Below are 17,293 nucleotides of genomic sequence, written 5' to 3'. Positions count from 1 at the left end.
GGTCAGTTTCATGCTTTTATAAAAGTCCCATTCGGTATTCAAACCCCAACAGAGGGAGTTTCTTGATAAAGACACTTGAAGAAGTTGTAATCATAAAGGATACTGGAAAAAGAATTGTTCTGCCTTGGCTAAGAAGATAGAGAAAATAGGTAAAAAATGAAATGACTGGGCTTCTGGGTTTCACTCCACTGTGTAAAGAGCTCCATCCTAACAACAAGAAAAAAGCTGAACAAACCGAAAAACTATTCTTCTTAGATCCATCAGAGAATTGAGTTTGCAGGACAAGCTACTGTCCACAAACTGGAGAGAGAGGCAGAGAATCATAGCTTACCTTGAACAGAAGCTCTCCTTGGGAGCCAGTACTGGTAGTGCTTACAAGGAGAGTATTCAGGACTTATTTTAATTAGGTATGGTAAGATACTCAGACATGGAAATAACCATCATGGAAGAAGAGGTTTTTGTATTTACAGATCCCAGGAAACACCATGCCACATAGGGCCACATGAGGAAGCACCAGGTTCAGGCAATGGCAAGGCAGAGAGGGAAAATGTGAGCAAGAGCCTTTACTACGGTTTCTAAGGGAAGGAAGGGGTGAGGCAGGGTAAGCAGAGTTAGGATTGGCCAATTTGAATAATTTCATTGAACCCTGGAGCATAGGGGCTTTCTCTAGTTGTCTGGCACCTGGCCCTCAGGTGAATAGAGCAGGTGGATAGAGGCCAGAGTATGAGCTTGATAAAAGAGGTGGTTGAGGTTATAAGCTCTGTGTTGATTGGTTTGCATATGAAAGGAAAGCTTGCAGGTGATTTGTTTGCTATCTCTAAGAATTAGCTAAAACTGGGAGGGCTGCCCCTCCAAGATCAGCAAAGCCTCAAGATGCCAAAGGATCAGAATATAGAAGATAAAAAGCATGGCTATTACTGGTGGAAATACAAACTGTAATTGATGAAATTCTGGAGGCTCATCATGGACTAGGTTGAGAGTTAAAAACTGTGGGGCCCAGTCTTTGGAGGAGGGGGCACACTTTCATGAATTTTACCTCCGGGAGCCCTACCAGGTTCTCACTGTGAAGACTGGTGGGAAATCCCTGATGCTTCCAGCAGGGGGAGGGGAAAGTAATCATTTTAAAATATGAAAAGTAACCGAGAGTGTCCTGTTCTTTTTAACAAAGGCCTGTTGTGAGATAATAGAAAATATATATTGGTTTCTGTCCCAGTTCCAGGCACAGAGGTCCTAAAATCTTTGTAAAGTCCTAAGAGCACTAGGAGCATCTATTATGCTAATGAGGTGACTCTGTGGGCTCCTGAATGGCTGGATGGGGGCTGGTCACCAGAAAGACCAACCCATGATTAGAAGCTTGGAATTGTCAGCCCTGCCTTACCCCCATCCTCAAGTGGGGGGGGAGGGGCTAGAAATGAAGTTAAAAATTGATGATGCCTATGTGAGGCAATCTCCATAAAATCCCAAAAATAGTGGGTTTAGAGAGTTTCCAGATGGGTAAACACATCCACGTACCAGGAAGGTGACACACCCCAACTCCCAGACCTTGCTTCATGTATCTCTTCACCTGGCTGTTCATCTGTATCCTTTATCCTATCTTTTAATAAACTGGTAAATGTAAATAAATGTTTCTCTGAGTTCTGTGAGCCACTCTAGCAAATTAATTGAACCCAAGTGGGGGGGTCTTTGGAAGCTTCAATCTATAGCTGGTTGGTCAGAAGCAACTGGGCTTGTGATTGGTGTCTGAAGTGGAGGTGGGTTGCAGTCTTGGGGAAACGAGCCTCTGGGGTCTGATGCTATCTCTGAGTAGGTAGTGTCAGAACTGACTTATATTGTAGGATACCCAGCTGGTGTAAGGAAAAGCTTCCACACATTTGGTGACAAGAAATGTCAGAAGTGAAGTGTTCTGTGTGAGTCATAAAGGAGACATATATGGAAGAAATTCACAGTAGGGAAGAACTTGGGTTTTCCCTATGTGGGAAAGAAAAAAAAAAGAGTTTTTCCTTTATACCTATGCTCCAGGGAAACTATTTTACCAGAGTGAGCCTAACGGACCAGCGTTTACCAGCTTTATTGACCTGAAAGGGAAATACCCGACTCCAGCCACCTCTAGACTTCTTGTCTCACCAAAGGCTTGGGGGAGAAGGCTGAGAAGCACTTGTGAAGGTCACACCCTACAGGCACAGGCTCAGTAAAGACTGAAATCTAGTCATAGGATTATAGAACTTCGCCTGCCCCATACTTCACCACCACATCAACAGGACTTCAGTGTAACAACAGGGGATGACAACAGAAACAACTGCAAGACTCAGACTCAAAAAAAGGAGTTCCCAGGGAAACAAAATGACAGGAGAGACAAGAACAAGGACACTAAAGAAAATTGAGTCCTCTGACAGCTACAGCTACAGTGATCAGTGAACACGGCTTAACACCTAGCCAGACAAACAAAACATCATACAAAAGGCCAATTTACCTCCGTTCCTTTTACCAAGTACCTCATATTGGCTCTCAACAAAAAATTACAAGGCATACTAAGAGGCAAAAAACATAGTTTGAAGAGACAGAGCAAACATTAGAACAAGATTTGGATATGGCAGAGGTTTTGGAATTATCAGACCAAGAATTTAAAATAACTATGTTTAATATGCTAACATATCTAATGGAAAAGGTGGACAACATACAAAAAACAGATGGGTAATGTAAGCAAAGAGATCGAAACTCTAGAAAAGAATCAAAAGGAAATGATAGAAACCAAAAACACTGTAACAGAAATAAAGAATGTCTTTGATGATCTCATTAGTAGACCGATCATAGTCAAGTAAAGAATCAGTAGAGTGGAAGATATGTCAATAGAAACTTCCCAAATGGAAAGCAAAGAGTAAAAAGGATAAAACTATAGAACAGAATATCCCAAGAACTGTGAGACAATTACAAAATGTGTAACATAAAGTAACGGGGATACCAGAAGGAGAGGAAAGAGAGAAAGGGATAGAAGAAATATTTGAAGTAATAATGGCTGAAAATTGTTGAAAAACAATGACAGCCACCAAACCACAGATCCAGGAGGCTCAGAGAACACCAAGAAGAACAAGCTCCAAAAAATCTCCACCTCGCATATTGTATTAAAATTACGGAGACTCAAAGACAAAGAGAAAATCTTGAAAGAAGCCAAGGGAGGGAAGAAAAAAACTCATTTTGCCTATAGAGGAACAAGGATAAGAGTTATATTAGATTTCTCTTCAGAAACCACACAAGCAAGAAGAGAGTGAAATATTTTAAAGTGCCGAAAGGAAAAAAAACAACAACAAAAAACCCCACAGCCTAGAACTTTGCATCCAGCAAAATTATTCTCCAAACATAAAGGAGAAATAACAGCTTTCTTAGGAAAACAAAAATTGAGTAGACTTGCAAGAAATGTTAAGTTCTTCAGAGGGAAGGAAAATGTAGGTTGGAAACTTGGATATACATAAATAGCATTCAAGAAGGAACAAACAAAGGACATATAAATCTTTTACTTTTATTGTTCTTAATCTAACACATAAAAGTTTGTTTAAAATAATAATAGCAACAATATATTAGATGATTATAGCTAGTGGATAAGTGAAATGAATGACAGCAGTGTTAAAGGGATGGGATGGAGGAATTGGGAACACTCCATTATAAAGTACCGGCAGTACCCATGAAGAGGTATAGTGTTATTTGAAAGTGGAGTTGGCTTAGTATACCACAAACTCAAGTGCAACCACTAAAAAAGGTGAAAAAGGAATATAATTGATACGCTAAAAAAAGAAACTGGACTCATATAAAATGCCCAATCAAAACCACAAAACACAGGAGAGTGGAAGACAAAATAGGAATAAAAAAATGAGGGCAATGAATAGAAAACAGCAACAAATATGGTAAGTATTAATCCAAATATATCAATAGTCACTTTAAATGTCGATGGTCTAAGTATAGCAATTAAGGACAGAGATTGTCAGAATGGATAAAAAAAGACAACTTTATGTTGTCTACAAGAAATCTACTTTAAATATAAAGACATATATAGACTAAAAGTAAAGGAATGGAGAAAAAAAAATCATACTAACACTAACCAAAAGAAAGATAGAATAACTGTACTAATTTCAGACAAAGCAGATTTCAGAGCAAAGAAATTTACCAAGGATAAAGTAGGGCATTACTTAATGATAAAGAGGTCAGTTCTCCAAGAACACATAACAATCTCATATCTATGCACCTAACAACAGAGCACTGCAAGGAGAAACGGACAAATCCACTACTACAGTTGGAGACTTCAACACACTATCAGTAACTGAAAGATACAGCAGGCAGAAACTCAGTAAGGACATAATTGAACTGAACAGCACCATCAATCAACCAGATCTAATTGACATTTATAAAACACTTCATCCAACAACAGCAGAACATACATTCTTCTTGAGCTCACATGGAACATTCACCAAGATAGACCATTCTGGCCCATTCCAGCTCAAATGTTAACAAATTTGAGAGAATAGAAATTATTCAAAATATGCTGTCAGATCACAATGGAATTAAACTAGAAATCTATAACAGAAAGATAACTGGAAAATACCAAAACATTTGAAGATGGAACAGCACACTTTTAAGTAACACATGGAACAAAGAAGAAGCCTCAAGAGAAATTTTAAAATACTTTGAACTAAATTTAAATGAAAATCAAACTTATCAAAATTTGTGGGATGTAGCAAAAGGAATGCTTAGAGAGAAATTATAGTACTGAATACACACATTAGAAGAGAGTTAAAACCAATAATCCAAGCTTCCATCTTGTGAAACTAGAAGAGCAAATTAAATCCAAAGTAAGCAGAAGAAAAGAAATAATGAAGATTAGAACAAGAGATCAATGAAATTTAAAACAGGAAAGCAATGGAGAAAATATGAAACCAAAATTTCTTTTTAAAAAAAGATCAATAACATTGATAAACCTCTAGCCAGGCATAGCAAGGAAAAATGTCAGAAGACACAAATTGCTAATATTGGAAAGAGTAGTCATTGCTACTGATCACATGGACATTAAAAGGGTAATAAAGGAATATTATGAAAAGCCTGATGCTTATAAATTTGACAGCTTGAATGAAATAGGCAAATTTCTAGAAAGACACAATTTACCAAAACTCATTCAAGAAAAAATAGGAAATCTGAATAGGCCTGTATCTATTTAAGAAATTGAATCAACAATTAATCTTAAACAACAACAACAACAAAAACCCAAACAAAAAAACAAACAAAAACCCCAAAACCAGGCCCAGGTGGTTTCGCTAGTGAATTCTACCCAACGTTTAAAGAAGAAATACAATTTCTTTACAATCTCTTCCATAAAGTTTCTATTAGGGAATACTTCCCAACTCATTTTATGAAGCTTGCATTACCCTAATACCAAAACTAGGCAAAAATATTATGCAGAAGGAAAATTACAGATCAGTATCTCTCATGAACATAGATGTGAACATCCACAATAAAACATTAGCAAATTGGGAGTTGCCTGGTTGCCTAGTGGTTAGGATTCCAAGCTTTCACTGCCATGGCCTCAGTTCAATCCCTGGTCAGGAAACTGAGATCTCACAAGCTGTGCAGCATGGTCAAAACAAAACAAATTATATATATCTATATATCCATATACATCTCTATATGTCTCTCTATATATGAAGAATTATGTACCACAACCAAGTGAGATTTATTCCAGGTATGCAAGACTGATTTAATATTAGCAAAATTAATATAATCCATCATAGCAACATGATGATGAAGAAATATAATATGATCATATCGATAGATTCAGAAAAAGCATTTGAAAAAATACAACACTCATTCATAATAAAACCTCTCAGCAAACTAAAAGTAGATGGGAACTTCTTCAACCTGATAAAGAATTCTTACAAAAAACCTACAGCTAACAACACAGTTAATGGTGAGAAAGTACATGCTTTCCCCTTAAGATCGGGAACAAGATGTGGATGTTCCCTCTTACCCATTCAACATTTTACTGGAAGTCATAGCTAATGTGATAAGATAAGAAAAAGAAATAAAAGGTATACTGATTGGGAAAGAAGAAATAAAACTGTCTCTGTTTACAGATTATATTATTATCTATGCAGAAAATCTCAATGAATCCACAAAAAACCCTCCTAGAACTAGTAAGTGATTATAGTAAGGTTGCAGAATACAGTTAATGTGCAAATGTCCTATATACCAGCAGTGTGCAAATTGAAATTGAAATTAAAAACAAAACCTCATTTACATTAGTACCAAAAAATGAAATACTTAGGTATAAATCTAACAAAATTTGTAAGATCTACATGAGGAAAACTACAACATTCTGATGAAGGAAATCAAATATCTGAATAAATGGAGAGCTGTTCTATGTTCATGGATAAGAAGACTCAATATTACTAAGATGCCAACACTTCCCAATATCATCTATAGATTTAACACAGTCCCAACCAAAATCTCAATAAGTTATTTTGTGAATTTTGATAAACTTGTTCTAAAGTTTATATGGAATAGCAAAAGGTCCAGAATAGCCAACATAATATTGAAGGAGAACAAAGTTGGAGAACTGACACTACCCAACTTCAAAACTTACTGTATCACACTGTGATATCATCAGAGCATGATCCGTAAAAGAAATATTTGAAAAGTTGGACTTTATTAAAATTTAAAAGTTCTGCTCTGCAAGAGACACTTAAGAAGAAAATGAAAATACAAGCCATAAGCTGGAAGAAGATATTTGTAAAACACATATTAGACAAAGAATTTGTACACAAATATGCAAAGAACTATTCCACTGTATATATGTACCACATCTTTTTTATTGTATATGCAATGGAATATTGCTTAGCTGTAAAAAGCAATGAAACTGGGACATTTGTAGAGACATGGATGGACCTAGAGACTGTCATACAGAGTGAAGTGAGTCAGAAAGAGAAAAACAAATATCGTATATTAACACACATATGCGGATTATAGAAAAATGGTACAAATCAACCGGTTTGCAAGGCAGAAATAGAGACACAGATGTAGAGAACAAACATATGGACACCAAGTGGGGAAAGCGGGGAGCATTGCGGGGGAATGAATTGGGAGATTGGAATACCAAATTGTACACTCTAAATACATGCAGTTTATTGTATGTTAACTGTATCCCAATAAAAGTTCTTAAAAAAAAATAAAATAAAAAAATTAAAAAAATTCCAAAAAGAGAACTATTAAAATTCAACAATAAGAAAAAACTCAATTAAAAAAGTAGATGAAAGATCTGAACTGATACTTAACCAAAGAAAATACACAGAAGGGAAATAACCATATGATGAGATGTTAACATCACATGTCATCAGGGAACTGGGAATTAAAACAAGAAGATACCAGTACACAGTTACCAGAATGACTAAAATTCAGCTGACCAACAGCACCAATTGCTGATGAGGATGTGGAGCAGCCACCACTGTCATTTATTGCTAATATGAATGCAAAATGGTACTGCTGCTTGGGAAGACAGTATGGCAGTTTCTTATAATGCTCAACATTATATTTACCCTACGATTCAGCAATTGTACTCTTAGGTGTTTACTCAAATGAATTGAAAACTTAGGTCCACAAAAAAACCTGCACAAAAATGTTTATATCAGCTTTATTTATAATTGCCAAAAATTGGAAGCAACAAGATGTCCTTCAATGCCTGACTGCATAAACAAACTGTGGTACATTCAGACAGTGGAATATTATTCAGTGGTAAAATTAAATGAGTTATCAAGCCATGAAAAGACATGGAGGAACTGGGACTTCCCTGGTGGTCCAGTGGTTAAGACTCCATGCTTCCATTGCAGGGGGTGCAGGTTCAATCCCTGGTCGGGTTCTATTCCGTAGGCCATGCAGCGCAGCCAAAACAAAACAAAACATGGAGGAACCTTAAATTCATATTCCTAACTGAAAGAAGACAGTTTGAACAGGCTACATACTGTATGATTGCAACTTTATGACATTCTGGAAAAGGCAAAATTATGGAGACAGTAAGAGATCGGTGGTTGCCTGAGGGCAGGAAGGGGGCAGGGGGAGGGGGAGGGGCAGCAGGGGAGGGGAAGGGGGGGAAGTGACTAGGTGGAGCACAGGGCATTTTTAGGGTACACGCTTCTGTATGAGACTGTAATGGTGGATGCAGGACATTATGCATTTGTTAAACCCCACAGAATTTTTTAATACTTCAACTTAAAAAAAGGAAAAAAAAAATCCTCGTAGAATGTACAACACAAAGTGAACCCTAATGTAAACTGTAGACTTTAGTTAGTAATAATGTGTCAATATTGGTTCATCAATTGTAACAAATACACCACACTAATGCAAGATGTTAATAACAGGGAAAGCTGGGGTGAGGGGAGGGAAGAAGATTATATATGGGAACTCTGTATACTCTGTGCAACTTTTCTGTGAATCTAAAATTATTCTAAAAAATAAAGTCTATTAAAAAATGAAATCTTTGATTAATCAGATGCTCCAAGGGACATCTCAAAGAGAAGTTTCTTGAAAGATTAAAGGAGCTCATTTGATTGGTTTATATATCAATGTGTTTATATAAATTAAATATTCCAAAAATCCTAGAAATTTGGTAAACATTTGGCAAATGAATAGTACACCTGGTTTAATAAAAACAAACGTCTTCTTTGATTTTCAACATTAAATATAATACAAGATTATACTTTTATTCTACTTAGTTATGTTCTTCCTATACTTATATAGGTTTATTGATTATATATGCTAGCATTACTTCTACTTAGCATTTAAGGTTATGAAATACCTAAAGTTGTGCTTAATTAAATTGATTCATTATTCTGAACATTTGATTTCAATAGTATTTATGTTTTATAGTATTCCAGCTGCAAGATTAATTTCCAAGATCTATAGGTACCTTGAAACTTTGGACTGATATTAAATTGAGTTAGTGAGTATTCACTGGATGCCTAGATCATTTCTAAGATGGAATTCCAAAACATTGATTAGTAAGCATGACTTTTAAAATATACTTTTGCTTCTTTTTTAAAAAATAAATTTATTTATTTATTGGCTGCGTTGGGTCTTTGTTGCTGCATGTGGGCTTTTTCTAGTTGCAGCAAGTGGGGGCTGCTCTTCATTGTGGTGCACAGGCTTCTCAGTGTGGTGGCTTCTCTTGTTGCGGAGCGTGGGTTCTAGGCAAGTGGGCTTCAGTAGTTGCAGCACATGGGCTAAATAGTTGTGGCTCACGGGCTCTAAAGCACAGGCTCAGTAGTTGTGGCCCACGGGCTTTGTTGCTCCATGGCATGTGGGATCTTCCTGGAACAGGGATCAAACCCGTTCCCCCTGCATTGGCAGGTGGATTCTCAAACCACTGCGCCACCTAGGAAGCCCCTGGAGTTTTATTAAAACACACATGCATAGGACCTACTCCAGATTTACCAAATCTCTTTACCTGATATGGTTTTCTTATAGGCTTGGTATGTTTTGGTATGTTATGTATATCTCTTTATTTAATGGTGTGTTATACCTCAAAATATCTTTATCTGTAAACATATATATTTAATCTGTTTAACCATCTTTATAAATCTGATATAATGTTCGTCTATAAAAATGCTTAATTATTATAGACATTTTGTTCAAAACTTTTAGATTGCCTTAATTGTGTTGTTTTGCATGCTATGGAAACAACCAATTTCCTTGTCAATTTCATTACTGCTACGAAATATTTCACTTTTGACAGTTATTAGTAATAAGTTAACTATAGCCATTTTAAGTCCCTGTTACCTACAGACACTGTTTTTTTTTTTATCCCAAAGTTTCCTTGAAATCTCAGCTGTAGGCCAGAGTTTCTGTCTCCAACAAAGGACTGTCTCAGAACCCTGACTGCAAGGACTCTGTCAGGTACTGTTAACAACTAGCTCAGTAGTGAAATGCTTAAGCAGGTTGATTCTTGGATTCATATCCTTCAACTAAAGAGATATAAACAATCCTGAAATTACTGGAAGACCATTCCTAGGAGCCATGCTGCAGCAGGCAGCCTTTGGATGTATCAGCTGTGCCCAAGATCCAAGGAACAAGACCACAGATTGTTACTTTATAATATGTATTCCTGTGTTTTCTATTCTTTTACCTCTCTTCTATCCTCTCACTCACTGAAGGCTACTTTTGACTGTGTTACTTATAATCTCTATCTCTAATAATGCTGTTTGCATCCTTAATCCCTCCTTGGTATGACTCTAATACTCAGCTACAATTCACCCATGAACCGGCAAAAATGCCAGCTTCCCTTGGTTCCAGTTCATTGTAAGAAATCGGTTGGTTTCCTAGGTAGCTGGACTCACTTTTTATTTGGCAAACTCCACAGCAAGCCAGGTGGCCAGAAATCCTACCTCCACTGAAACAATACTTGGGGACCTTTGTGACAGCTATTGTGTATAACTAAACTTTTGCTGAAATAGAACTTGGAAGAAGATTAGGGAACAGGTAGTGGTAGGAGAGTATTTCACATTCATAGATGTTGCAAGTAAGACATCTCACTTCTCTTTTGACCCCCACCCCAATGATCTTCATAGTACAGAATTCACTGCCTGACACCAAACTATTCTTGGTGAATGGTGCCAAAATATACAGCATTATCTGACAATCCCTTAGGAGTATTTGGCCAAAACCGTATCACTGGGGGGCCCTCAATGACTGGTAATGGATTTGGCACAAAAGCCTGCTAGCCACTACCCACAAATTAGACAGGAACTTGTTATGTTGGTATACTAATACTGACTCTCAAGATTGCCTCTGACATTACCCAGGGTCCATTTTGGCTCACTGGTTTGTCCTCTAGGAAAAAGAGATCAGTAGATAGTTTCACTGAAAAAGGAGAAAAACTGGCCCTGATTCTAGAACTGAAACCCTAACTACTCTAGGGGAATCCTGGATTTCTTTCTTCTCTCTTCAGGACTCTTCATTTCATACTTTACAAGAGACCCAGATAGCAGGGTGAAACTGGCATGCTCTGATTGAGAGAAAAAGCAATAGGAGTCAGGCAATGCCACTAAGACCGTAGAATACATCTCCTGGAAGGCTCAAAACAGAGCTGCTTTAGAGATCATATTGGCCTCTCAAGGGTAATGGGAGCTGTTTCACGAGAGGAATGTTGTACTCACATTCCTGCAGACCTCTCAGAGATTTTTAACATTACTAAAAAGTTTAAGGAAGTGAATGAAGATATCATAAAACTGGGTAATGTGCCTGATGACCCCATATATGGTTCTGTGGACACCTCAGATTGGGTGTGAGATGTTCTCTTGTTCAGTCTGGGCACCCTTGGCTCCTGGCTAAAAAGTGGGCTATGTAAACCCTGGTCATAATCCTCTTAGTATTTACCTGCCTGCCAGTGTTCAGACGTGTGATCTCCAGAGTTCTGAATGGTACTGCACAGCTGCTGTGCCTCAAATGATCCAGCAAAGGGTCATCCATCAGAAAGAACTGGAAAACCTGACACACATGTTGGAAGGACCACCAGCAGAAACAGCTATCGGCAGACTATTGACATGTAATTATGACACCTCAGACAGCAGTGAAGATCTGGATGGATACACTCAGATATTGTTGGTCAGTGCTTCAGTTCAGGCTGAAGAATGACTACAAAGGCAAGCTGAGGACTGAAGCCATTTCCCCACATTCAGCCTGGACACAGGGAAGCCAAACTACACCCTGGTGTCTATATGAAGATGACCTTGTGCTATACCTCTGTCTTCTTTAGCATGACTTTACTTTTCCAGGAATCTCCTGCCCAGCAAATGTCTTGATTACTCATTACAGAATTTTCCCAAAGACCCATCAACTCTGCAGTGGAAAGCACCACAGACTCTAATTGCCCCCTAAGATTCTTTCAATGCTTTGCTTCAAAATCCTGGCCTTGCTGTTTATCGTGGAAGGTTATATTGTGATTTTTACCCAATCCTAATCAAGCCCTCACTTTGAAAGTCCTATCCTAAATCAAACTTTCATTTCTTAATAAATTCTGACCTTACCTTCCCCTTTCTGAGGTATTGTCAAGACTTTGCTTGCTGTAAGCAATAAATCAGCTTTGTCTTATCAACAGGCTGTGTAGGTGATATTTTGGGAGCCAGCTCTTGACAATAACTTAGATAAATGTATTTTTTTTTTACAAAGAAGGAATAAAAGGTGGATGAAACAAAAAGAGATCTTGGAAATACAGAGGGAGAGAGATGAATTATGGTTGGGATGGTTGAAAATGCTTCACAAAGAACCAATGTTTCCTCTGAGTCTTGAAGGATGAACGTGAGTTTGGCAAGAGAAGAAAGGGGTGGAGATAGAGAGGGGTGCTGGCGGCAGTGAGGCCGGGAGATTCTGGGCAGAGGAAACAGGGGCTTGAAGGGCCCCAGTGGAAATGCCAAAAGGTCTGGGGCATGGGTGACCAGGGCGGAGCTGAGTCTCAGGTATGATTGGTGCTGGGACAGGGATCATGGAGAGAGGAGGTTACCCAGAGAGCAGTGCATACCTGAGGGGGAAATCTGGAGGGAGACAGTGTAATACTGGAGCATCGGTTGGATGTGATGTGCATCAAAGGATGATGCCAGTAGCGTTGAAGAGGCTGTTGAGGGTGGGGACACTGGTTCCCAGTCATTGTGGGGCAGACCCTGTGAGTGTGTTTGCTGTGGTTGCTTTACTTGCTGTGAAGGCAAGAAGAGTAATGAAGCAAGGGTCTGACTCCACCATTAACAACCTCCATGTCTTTGGAACATGGTTTCCAATTGCTGCGATTACTGCAGGGTCTGAAGAGATGCCTGGTATAAGTACACTGAAGAGTACTGTGTGCTAGTTACAGACTCAAGGATGGGCTATTGCATGTGTGGCAGGGCAGGTTTTCTTCACCCATTCCTGCCCTAACCTCTTCTGCTTCTCACCTACCATGGGAAGAGGATTTTGGTAAGACAATGTAACAACAAATTATGTATTTAAGTGTAATAATAAATCATCCAAGTTGGGAAGCTGTTCGGTATTAATCAGGGAAAGACAGGTTTGTCCTACAGATGCTCTTCCCCACATTCTGAAAGGCTTTGGCCAAAAACAAATCTACTCCCTCCAAAGACATGGGAGCAAGTGTGAAAAACTGTATGTCACCACAGCCATGATCCCAGGGAAGAGCTCTAGAACTGAGCTAGGCTCTCAGAGAGGACAGAGAAACAGAGCGAGTTGGCAAGGGATTAAGGAGAAGGATCTCCTGGTCATCAAAGACCAGTTCCATATTGCTTGGCAAGATTGAGTAAGAACATCAGCATACATTTGTATCCTCTTCTGAACTGCTCATCCTCCATCAGCTAAGAGATGGTTTTCTCTTTGGTAATGAACTGTGCCAGGCATTTTTCCAAGCACTGTATGTGTACCTTGGGGGTTCATATATTTTTTTCCAAGCTGTAATTCCTGTTGTGATCTCATTTCCCAACTGAATGAAATTCATGTGGAATGCAGAAAGCAAGCCAGAGCTTGCCTTTCAATCTTCCCTAACCTCTTTTGCACAGAAAGCAAGCTGCTTTTATCGTTTTTCTTTCATAGTCGGTTTTCAATAGACTCCACATAATGCATAATTTAGGAGCTAGGAAGGCAGCTGTCACATTAGGAAGACCTCCAAGTCCCGAACGCACTTGCTTACACTTAACAGGCTTCCTCACATTTATTCATCTGACTCAAGTCAGAAAACTCAGAGGGAAGAACAGGCTGAAAGGAAAATAGAGAAGCTGGAAGACCCAGTGGGTCCGGCTCACCCTCCAACTCTTAACAGTTAAGTATGTTCATCAAATGATACAAGAGGGGCTTCCTAGGTGGCGCAGTGGTTGAGAATCCACCTGCCAATGCAGGGGACATGGGTTCGATCCCTGCCCCAGGAAGACCCCACATGCCGCAGAGCAACAAAGCCCGTGAGCCACAACTATCGAGCCTACTCTTTAGAGCCTGTGAGCCACAACTATTGAGCCCATGTGCTGCAACTACTGAAGCCCATGCACCTAGAGCCCATGCTCTGCAACAAGAGAAGCCAAGGCAATAAGGAATCTATGCACTGCAACAAAGAGTAGCCCCCACTCACTGCAACTAAAAAGAAAGCCCACGCACAGCAAAACAAACAAACAAACAAAAAAGACCAAACACAGCTGATAAAAAAAAAAATGATACAAGAGGAGGGAGAATTCTGATCCTTCTTTTCAACCAATGAAATAACAAATCGTAATTATTTTGAGAAGCAAAGTTTGTATACTCAGAATTTTTTTCCTTCTTGTAGAACATAAGCTGAAGGAATAGGATTTAGGTCCCTCACAGGTGGCTCCAGAGGAGATTTTAAATGGAAATCTGTATGTAATTGGGCACCAGTTTATTTAAGGGATTCCCATTATTTAACTTCACTGTGTCCCTTGACCACTTGGGTCCCTGAAGTTAAAAATTTGACTCACTTCCTCATTTCTATGCAGAAGGGAAAATGGCAAGGGGGAAGGGGTGTGCATGGGGCATATTTTAGTAGGAAAAAGTTTGCATTTTAGGCAAAATGATGTTCCATTTCAGTCCTGCTCAAGGACCATTTGCCCACAGGTGACCCCCTTCAGGGATGGGGGGGGTCAGGATGGGTGCAGAAGGGACAGCAGCTGGAAGACAGCAGGGAAATGGAATGTGGAAGACCAGACCAGAGCATCCTGTACACAGTCTCACCAAGGGAGCTGACCCTCCTCGAGGACGGGTTCTCGTGCACTGGGCCCTATGCACTTTCTCACAGTTGCTCCCAAGACACTGGATGGACTTGCGGACTGGATGGGGAGGCAGGTGGGGTGGGGAGGAGGGACAGTGACCATGGGGCAGCTCTGGGGGCAGGAAGGAATTTTGAGATGCCAGTGGTGCCTCCATGGTCCCCTCGCCTGCCCAAGAGCCCTGGCTCCTCTGCACATATTGCTCTTGGATGCCCCCCTACCCCCTGCATCACGGGGCTGCCTCACTGAGGCCTCAGGCCCCTGGCAGTGTGGGAGCAGTAGGTGCAAGAGGAAGGGCTGGGCAGAGGGAGCAGATGGGGTGGATCCTGAGGCCAGCTCCCTTGTGTACTGTGTGCCGGCGTGGGGTCAGGACACGTCCTTCTCAGAATGAGGCAAGGGGATCTCTCCCAACACCCTGCGCCCCTCCCCCAGGACGTCCATCACCTCCTGAGATTCTGCTTCCTCACCTACAAGCAGGGCCCTGCCTGGGATGTGAGGAGGAGAAAACGGCACCATAACCACATGTCTTCTGACCTGAAGTGCAGGATGCCCGACCCGTGGGTGTGGCTCCTGCCCACCTGGCATTGGAGGCTTTTCCACCGTTACTTCTGATAGCTCTTCAGCTCCTTGTGGAGGAAGTCGCCCCGTCTGGGTAAAGCCCTCACTGGCTCACAGAGAAGCTGTGTCCACATTCCTGATGGGAAGGTGACCCAGCACTGCTGGTACTTTGTGGAGGGTAAGGGTGTGCCCTCTGCAGTCAGGTGGCCTGGGTGTGAGCTCTGGCTCCACATCCTACCAGCTGCTTAGAACGGTGGCCCAGCCCCCAGATCGGTGAATGTTCACTGCTCCCTGAGGCTCAACGCAGTGTCACTAACTCTGGGCCTTTCCTTTGACTCCTGAGGCTCAAGGCAGGCCTTCTCTGAGCAGCACTCAGCCTCCTCCCCAATTAAACTACCTGCCTTGGGCAGGCTCCTTACAGTGAGAGGGAGGGAAGGAGGAAGGGAGGGAAGCAGGAGGATAGAAGAGAAGGCTGGGTGGGTGGCTGGACCTTGGGGCTCCCCAGGACACCTCACTTCATCTCACCTGTGCCCGGAGAGCTGTTTCTCGCCCGCCCACTGGCGCCACCTCCTCCTGTAAGAGATGCAACAGGGATCATCCACTGACCTCTGGAAAGTCCCCGTCCCTGCACTGCCCCATCTCACTCTGGGGACCCTCGGCATGTTTACAGGGCCTCGGAGGGAACTGGGCTCCAACTATTTAACTCAAGAAGCTCCAGAGTCCCCAGTCCTGACATTTCTTTGACACCTGGAAAATCATGAGGTCACAACATCACAACCCCAGACAGACAGACAGAGAAATCTGTGGAAGGGATTGCTAAGGAAAGGTGACTCTAACCAAGACAGGGGAGGCTGAACGAGCCTGGTGGGCTCTGATGGCCTCTGCTGCTTGATGTCATTGCAGGCACAGGACAGGCCATTTTTAATCCCTCCAACAGCCCTACGAGGGGGCCATGGCTGCCGTCATCTCATGGATGAGGCAGGGAGAGCTTGGATAACCAGACTGAGGTTGCCCAGCAAGCAAGTGGCAGGCCCTGCGCTCAGACCTGGGTCCCTGCGCCTTGAAAGACCCCATCTGCTTCCCCAGCCCTGCTGCCCAGGAAACCTAGGTGTGAACCCCACAGAGATGAGGATAAACTCACCTTCCTCCCCAAGGCCCTTTAGCTGGCGGCTCATGGTCCGCAGGGCTCGCTCGGCCCCCAGGTCAGCTCACGAGGCTTGCTCATCCACGCATACCCTCAGCATGGGGTGTTTTGCGGCCCTCATGGTGGCTGGCCTCCTTTCCTGGCAGCCAGGGCTTCTTGGTTTGTTTGAGATTGAATGCGGAGGCGGGTGATGTTTGGGAGAGAGACGGGGCAGGAGGCGGTGAGTTCCCTGCCCTTCAATCCAGCTGCACACTCCTCTGCTCAGGTTTCCCTGCAAAGAGGCGGTGTGGCCTCACGTTTCAGGCATCATTTACACACGAGGGGCCCTGGAGGGGCCAGAAGCTGCTGGTTCATTTCCCGACAACGATGCCACTTGCACTCTAGTCAGGGGAGGTGTGAAGAGCATCCCGGGGCTCTTTTCCTCTATCTTGACTCCCTGGTTGCACAGGCACCAGGGAAATTCTAGAATGTTTGTGAAAGTTATCACCAGGGCTTCTATTTAAAATGTAGATTCCCAGGGCTACCACTGGGCATTCAGATGAGTCCCAGTCTGAATCCTGAGTCCTGAGCACACCCTGATGAACTGTTCCTGTTCCCACTACCTGCTCACTTACTCGCCAGTTCTTCCCACTGCTGCCTGGCTTCAAAAAGGGCAGATTTGGCTGCACTGAAAACCGTGATCAGGCTTCCAGAGGAACCCGCTGAGAGGTGATCACAGCCCTCAGGGTGCCCCGTTCTTAACCTGGGATCCCTGGCACTCCGAGAGTCATGGATGGAATCTTGTGGGTCTGTGAACAGGAATGGGGAAAACGTT

The 17,293-nt window shown here is 41.7% G+C and overlaps 1 protein-coding gene across 1 annotated transcript in view; it reads right to left on the bottom strand.

Annotated features, from left to right (window-relative positions):
* Positions 1-16,510, bottom strand: part of TMC2 (transmembrane channel like 2) — a 75,298-nt gene extending 58,788 nt beyond the window's left edge. The window contains exons 1-2 of the mRNA XM_057701696.1: positions 16,477-16,510; positions 15,861-15,908 (exon numbers count right to left, since the gene is read on the bottom strand). Of these exons, the coding sequence (XP_057557679.1) occupies positions 15,861-15,908; positions 16,477-16,510 (82 nt within the window). The remainder of the gene's footprint in view (positions 1-15,860; positions 15,909-16,476) is intronic.
* Between the last annotated feature and the right edge of the window lie 783 nt (positions 16,511-17,293).

Source organism: Hippopotamus amphibius, chromosome 12 (genome assembly GCF_030028045.1).
Source record: "Hippopotamus amphibius kiboko isolate mHipAmp2 chromosome 12, mHipAmp2.hap2, whole genome shotgun sequence".
Lineage (NCBI taxonomy): Eukaryota > Metazoa > Chordata > Mammalia > Artiodactyla > Hippopotamidae > Hippopotamus > Hippopotamus amphibius.
This window is presented reverse-complemented; position numbering and strand designations above follow the sequence as displayed.